At 42.8% G+C, this 7,005-nt stretch overlaps 1 protein-coding gene and 1 non-coding gene across 2 annotated transcripts; both read left to right on the top strand.

Annotated features, from left to right (window-relative positions):
- The first annotated feature begins 638 nt into the window (after positions 1 to 638).
- Positions 639 to 3,312, top strand: RPL37 (ribosomal protein L37). Its single transcript, XM_057708509.1, has 4 exons — positions 639 to 762; positions 1,408 to 1,543; positions 1,791 to 1,875; positions 3,194 to 3,312. Exons 1-4 carry the CDS (start codon positions 760 to 762, stop codon positions 3,261 to 3,263), a joined length of 294 nt encoding a protein of 97 aa, XP_057564492.1. The 5' UTR covers positions 639 to 759; the 3' UTR covers positions 3,264 to 3,312.
- LOC130837620 (small nucleolar RNA SNORD72) lies at positions 2,932 to 3,011 on the top strand. The gene has a single exon (XR_009049383.1). It is a non-coding gene; the product is annotated as a small nucleolar RNA SNORD72 (small nucleolar RNA).
- Positions 3,313 to 7,005: the final 3,693 nt, after the last annotated feature.

The following is a 7,005-nucleotide window of genomic DNA, read 5'->3' on the forward strand; positions in this document are numbered from 1 at the left end:
TAGTGTTTATCAAGAAGATCTGGGAACCACCAACAGTAACGTTATACAGTGTTTTTTAAGTACAGATGTCCAACCCCTAGGCAAAGCTGCTGAACCAGATTTCCTCACATTAGAGTTTAGGAGAGAATACTTAACAGGTTCCACGTCTGACTCCTTGGCCTAATAAGCCTGAGGATCAAATTATTTGCCTTTAAATTACTACAGTTAGAAAAAACATTATTTGCCTTTCTCTTCACATTCTGAGCCCAGCTCCGTCCTAGCGACCTGTCAGCCAAAAGCTTCGGCTGGAGTGAGGAGGAATCTGGGAATGGACCCCAGTCCCACCCTGAACCCTACACAGACGCCAGGAGCGTAGAGTCGGCGAGATTATCCCCGAGGAAGCAGCATCAAACCACAGTGTCCCCATTCCCTAGAAGACCGGAATCCGCAACGCGATCACAGCTCTGACTGAAAACGCTCGAAGACCGGAGGGAAACAACAGCAGGGGGAGAAGCCGAGTTCCGCAAGGCAAGGCGGGTCCGGCGGGGATACGCCCACTCCGGTCCCCAAAAAAGCAGTAAGCCTAGCCCCTCTGAACCCTCTATTGGCCCCACCTCGCTCCGGATCCTCCTCTTGACCCCACCCACACTGCAGCGACGGACGCTTGAGAGCGGTGCACCGCGCCCCGCCGGAAGTACTCCCATGGGCGGAAGCTTCTGAAGGCGATATAGCGGAAGTGCCTGCTCTTCCGGCCTCTTTGGTCTCGGCGGCAGAAGCGAGATGGTGAGTTGTTTGCAAGGGTTCTCGGAATCTGCTTCCATCCTCGCTCCGTGCACCGCGCTCTTTGGTATCCGTGGGGGTCCGGCAAGGTTTTCGATAAGGGGAGCCGGTGGGCAGGACAGGGACATGCGGTGGTCCCCGAGAGGCAGAAGAATGGCTCCTAACTATCTGGGGGTGCTGAGCCTGCAGTCGTGGAGCTGCCGCTGCTCTAGGCCCCTTGCTGCTGTCTGACCTTTGAGGAGCCCGCGTAGCCCTGCCGTCTAATGGACCTGATGGAAGAAGCATGGTTTGGGAGTATTTGACTCTGTAAACAAAGGAATCGTTGGCAGGGGTCCCTGGGCAGGAGCTCTTAGGTTTTGGAGTAGGGTTGGGTAGGAGAACGCGCGTTATCTCGTCTTTTGCCTTATGCCTTTTTTTTTCTTTTTTAGTAACGTAGCAGGTTTCAAAACACAGCAACTCTTGGAGGGGGCTTTAGATAAAGTGAAATTGCGATAGTGGTCTTTGATTCAGCGTTTAAGAAAGGTCAGACTCTAACAGTTTCAGCCTTTGTGATGGTTATTAAATCTTAACAGTAGTTTCTTTAGCCGAAAATGTAGGGGTATTTAGAAATTGCTAGATTTAATAGTTATCTCTCCATTCAATTTGCAGACGAAGGGAACGTCATCGTTTGGAAAGCGTCGGAATAAGACGCACACGTTGTGCCGCCGCTGTGGCTCTAAGGCCTACCACCTCCAGAAGTCGACCTGTGGCAAATGTGGCTACCCGGCCAAGCGAAAGAGAAAGTGTAAGTCCATGTTTATTAGACTGTGTTAAATGTATCTCGAGAGGTTGAGAATAGTCTCTCTTGTTTGTTTTGTACCTAAGTGGGGCGTGACTTTGAACATTATTTGGTCCCTAGCAGACTTGTGCATCTGTATATGATGAAGTGGGTTAAAACCCGAAGCAGGCATTTTTTAAGTACATTGACTGACAGTGCCTACAAGGTGTGTGGGGAAACCCGTATAGAACCGTAACCTGAATTTGTGTTTTAGATAACTGGAGTGCTAAAGCCAAGAGGCGAAATACCACCGGGACTGGTCGAATGAGGCACCTAAAAATTGTATACCGCAGATTCAGGTACAGTTTTTATGTTTCAGTTGTAGTTGGTTCTGTGAGCTTGGGTAACAGTCCTCTCACCTGTACCCTGGTTGGTGGGATGAGGTGTGGCAAGGAACTTTTTTCTAATGCCACCATAACCTTCAGATCAGTTCTTCAGGATCTTAGGAATCTTTCAGTAAACAGTAGTATGAGCTATATATGCTGGGGTGTAGTTGGAGCTAGACTCCAGAAAGCGTGATGACGTTAGCACGTCTGCATTTCACTTTCCTACCAAGATTTGTCAAGATAACAGTGTGATACATGAGGCTTTCAGTTTGAAGGCTTTGGGAAAGGCAGCTGTAAAACTGTCAGTGGCTATTGCATTTGTATAGGAAGAAATTTTACAGTCTTATTATTTAAAGACCTTAGAGTTTTATTTTCAGCCCCCATCTGGAATAGAAATTGCATTTTAGTGGCAGCTTTTGAGGGGTTAGCCCATGTAAGGTCTCACCTGAGGTGATTTCTTTGTTGGGGAGGAGGGGGTTTTCCTGTGCAGTGTAGTAGGATATTGAGCAGAATTTCTGACCTCTGCCACTCAATTCCAGATTTTCAAATTTTACAAAAACAGTTTGGGGGTTTGTAAACAACACCCTTGGATGTGCTTGTGTTCATGTGCTGAAGTGACCTTTCTTTGCACTTAACACAGTTACTCAGTAGTAGTGGGGGCTTAGGGTTCAGTGGTCTGCTAGTTCACTGTAAGAGTTAAGAGCATGAATTGAAGCCAACTGTCTGTCCCTCAAAAGAGGGATAATAGTACATTTCAAGTAGGTGTTAATATTAAATGAGTTAAGATGTTAAGCAATTGAGAAAATGTCTACCGTTAAGCGCATTGTTTTTCCTTGGCTGAAGAAAAGTAGGATCTCTGGCTCATAATTTAAGAACTCATTTTCACAAACATTGTAGGAATCTTAAGTAGTGGGGAAATACTGGCCCAGTAATCAGTACAACCAAATACGTTGCTTTTTTTTACCCCCAAAGTTAACTGTATCCATGAAATGGTTGTCTTGAAGCAGAAGGAAGTAAATAAAATACTGCAGCTTATCAATGATGTTGTAAAAATAAATGTCTGAACATATGAATGTAATATTGATTTCAGCATTTAACTGAGATAAGCTCATAGAAATCTGTTTTAACAAAATTAAAATGTATGAGGGTGAGTCAGAAGTTATCCGCACTCTGGTTATGTCAAAACTTCTATAAATCCTACAGCCAGAGTGCAGATGATTTTTTATTCATCCTTATATATGTAGACATTGCTGGAGTAACCGTTCTTGTTTTTGTTTTTAACACGGTGTAGGCATGGATTCCGTGAAGGAACAACACCTAAACCCAAGAGGGCAGCTGTTGCAGCATCCAGTTCATCTTAAGGATTGCCGTGATTTTAGTCACGCAATAAATGTTCTGGTTTAAAAAAAAGTCTGGTGTGCTAAGGTATTTTTAATAGGCTTGTATCGATGATTTATATAGGTTTGCGAATGGGACAACTTGAAGTCAGATTTACATGTTAAGTGGCAGTTTTGGAACACTAACTTTTGAACTGGGTTCTGATACTGCTTAAGAGGATAAAGAACAAGCAGAATTCCAGGATTCCTTCAAGGCAGACAGCACAGGCAGACGATGTGAAGAATATAGTGGGTTAACATTGCACAACTCATGTTACGTATATGGATATTTAAAATGTTAAAGTGAAAGAGCATAACTTAATTTCTTTTAGTGGCTCTGTTGTCTTTGGGGAGTGGTTGTCAATCCTGTATGATAGGTTTTGGAGTACTGGTGAGAACATGAAGGATGATAAGAGTTGAATGAATTCTATTTTAGAAAGGTGACTTTTTTCCTTAAAAATTTTTTATCAAAGTATAGTTGATTTACAATATTGTGTTAGTTTGTGATGAAGCTATGCATACATATTTTTCAGATTTTTGGAAAGGTGATCTTAACTGTTGCTTGGCACCTAGCTTATATGCTGTGCATGCCATTTCACATGGTCAGCTAAGTGCAGCAACTTGCTCTGTGTGAGGTGATAACAAATATGGAAGAAAGTTTGTAGGGCTATGTGCAAATGCAGTGGATTGAGTAGAATGTAAAGAATGCCAGGTATAAACTCATATTTGTAGGCTAAAGACAATGATAAATAGATCCCTATTAGAAATTTTTTAACCCGCACTCAGCTGGGTGAGCATTGATTTTTCAATGCTCTGAAATTTTTTGTCTTGCTTTCCCAATTCTGATGTTACTGCCAGACAGTTTTTTGACGTGAAGACAAGGCCAACTTTGTTGGACTGCTGAGCGAGAGAATAGAACATTAATGAAACAGCACAAATGTCGGGACAACTAGTATAAAACAGTGGTGTGGCTGAGCTGTCCTGTCCTAGCTTGTAGCTTCCCGTTGTATTAGGAATAATATCCTTAACCTGACCTTGAAGGGGTTTTCATGATCACCACTGTCTCACCAACCTTACCTTTAGAATGCATTCTGCATCCTAGAATGAATTCCCAGAATTCTAGCTAATTCTTTTCCTCCTGCTCTTTTCCTTAGTTCTTAACTCATCCTTCAGGTCTCAGCTTGCATTTAACTTATAAAGCCCCTGCTGATTTAAATCTACATTGCGCTTCCTTCCAATATGTGAGACTCGGTATGACTCAGTACTCTATACGTTAGGGATGTATAATTAAGTTCGAGCATAGTTGCTGAATCCAGTTGACATTTTGTTAGTGTGATTTTACTAATGTGCCTGTGCTCCGTTGTAAACTGAAGGTCTAACTGTATGGGCTTGCAAGTTACATAAGTGAAGGTGCTATTAACAGTGGCCAAGGCCTAAAGTTGGTATAGTAGGTTCAAGTTTATGAAATTGCTTTTGACCTACAAAAATAGTGATTTTAATGTATTTTGGCTTGAGAGTAGTGAAATAATCTGACTTGGTCTTAAGATCTTTGAAATCTTTAGTATTACTCATGGTTGATTTCTGAGTGCTGGAGAGGCCCTTTAAGATAGGTCATGCCCAGGATGGAATAAATGTTAGGCCTTGAGGTGAGTGGGCACTGACCTGAAGCCTTGCGGAATTTCGCAGTCCTGGGCCAGAAGACAATTGGAACAAAGGGGTTGTGAGAGGTGGGCAGTGATGCATTAAGAAAGGCCTGTGAGTTGAGTATAAGATGAGCTTATCTCTTGTTTGCCAGTGCCTATGGCCCTTGGTAGATAAGGTTTCAGTGGGAAATTCTCAGATACAATGGTAATCATTCCCATAGATCATGTGTGGCTCACAGACCAATTGAAGCTACTCTGATCACAGTTAAAATTAATTTTAAGACCCAAAGAAAAGTGGGAGAGACACAGCTGGGTTAACACATTCAGTATAGAATGCAAACAGGTGGATTCAGTTCCTTGAATACTAGTTTGTAAAAGTTCATATCTGACATCTCGTGATGTCCTGAGGATCAGAGTTGGTTTGGACAGTGGATTTCAATCGGACAAAAGATGCCTGGGGCCAATGCCATAAGAAAGGAATTTGTGTTTCTTGGGCAGAGGGTACATAGGACCAGATGGGTGTTGCCAATGGGTATCTGAAGTGAGACCCAGGAATATGTTTCAATGTTTCGTGTGTTTACTTGGCCTTTCAATCACAGGTATTGTGGTTTGTCAGGTCGAGAGAATTTGAGGGGGTTGCCAAGAGAAGAATCTAGAGGGCCAAGTGATCAGATTGTGGAAGGTCTTGAGTATTATACTAAGGAGTTTGGACTTTAGGCTGAAGCAATGATAAACCTTTGGAAGGTTTTAAGTAAGTACACGCAATGGCATGATTAGTTAGTATTAGCAAGGTTAATATGGAAGATGATGGTGTGGATGTGATAAGTCTTGAGGCTGGAAAACCAGGCAACAGGTTCTTCAATAGTCTGAAAATCATGAGGTCGTGGACTCAGGTAGCAGTGGGGCTGGCTGTAGAGAGGAGGTTTCTACTGAGAATATGTAAAACTTAAAGGGAGTAGCTTCCAAGTCCCCCATTCCTTCTGTGTTGTAGGCTGTGTGAGGCTTCCATAAGATCACATACATAAAAATACAGCACTGTGTCCGGTGCAGTAGGCCTCAGAAGGTAGGAGTCTTGGATGTCTTGGGCTAGGGGCAAGGAGGTGGTTGGTGCATTCAATGAGAGGGAACATAGAATGGAGGCAACGAAGAAGATACCAAAAGTTAGGTTTTGTTGTTGGCTGTGGGATACCAGGAGGAAGTATCTTGGAAGAATTGAGTAAGCCTGGTGGCAGTTCAAGTGGAAAGCTTGGGCTGGAGGTCTGCATTTGGAAGTAATGAACCGAGAGTTGTGAAAGGGAACTGATTTTAGGGGTTAGAATGGTGAAGATAATTTAAATGGTGGTATGAGGTGATGGTGAGACCTGGTAGGCATTTAGAAATGAGGGGAGGAAAAGGTTGTTTTTTTTCCTTTTGTTTTTTTTAAAGACTCAGTTTCTTGACTAACGAACTTCAGTAACCATCCTTGACTCAGTAATGGTTAAAACCATTTGAAAATACAGAAACTAGAAAAGATGATTTAGAGAGGCTCAAGGAAAGATTTGGGGAGCTGGCCAGAGGAGACAGGAGAGTGGTTCCTTAATTTGTGCAACATAATACACGTTGATGATGCTGCTGCTGTGTGCTAGGCAATGTTAGAGATGCAGTGGGAGCAAAAACCAACATGGCTGAAGTTGTCAATTGACTTCAGTGATTGCAGAAATAGCCCAGGACCTAGGATAGGGTTGAGTCATACAAACCAAGTATTGTATGTGGCTGACGCCTGGAGAAGAAGATTTTAAAATTTAAAAAAAAAAAAAAAGACTTACTGAATGTGCAAAATTTAGGTTAGTGTTTACTTCCATAAACTTTGTTTCAACAGAGCATCAAGAATAAAGCCAACTTGCTAGAGGTTCCAGGGAGATTGGGTGATGGGAAGCCAAGAGTTTAAAAAATAGGCACTGTTGGAAGAACCTAGATGTTCTGTGGTTCCCTTTCACTTCTCTTGATACAGTGCCCCTTGTGAGCCAAATCTATTTAGTGACCTCTGTGTGCCAGAAGCAGTTCTTGGCCCAGGACATACAAGTGGAAAACAAGACAGATGGGTC

Source organism: Hippopotamus amphibius, chromosome 15 (assembly GCF_030028045.1).
Source record: "Hippopotamus amphibius kiboko isolate mHipAmp2 chromosome 15, mHipAmp2.hap2, whole genome shotgun sequence".
NCBI classification, from domain to species: Eukaryota; Metazoa; Chordata; class Mammalia; order Artiodactyla; family Hippopotamidae; genus Hippopotamus; species Hippopotamus amphibius.

Bases quoted from the DNA above. Each gene is read 5' to 3' on its own strand.
- RPL37 (XM_057708509.1), top strand. The intron at 1,544-1,790 runs GTAAGTCCATGT...TTTGTGTTTTAG, and splicing joins GGCCAAGCGAAAGAGAAAGT to ATAACTGGAGTGCTAAAGCC. The intron at 1,876-3,193 runs GTACAGTTTTTA...AACACGGTGTAG, and splicing joins ATTGTATACCGCAGATTCAG to GCATGGATTCCGTGAAGGAA.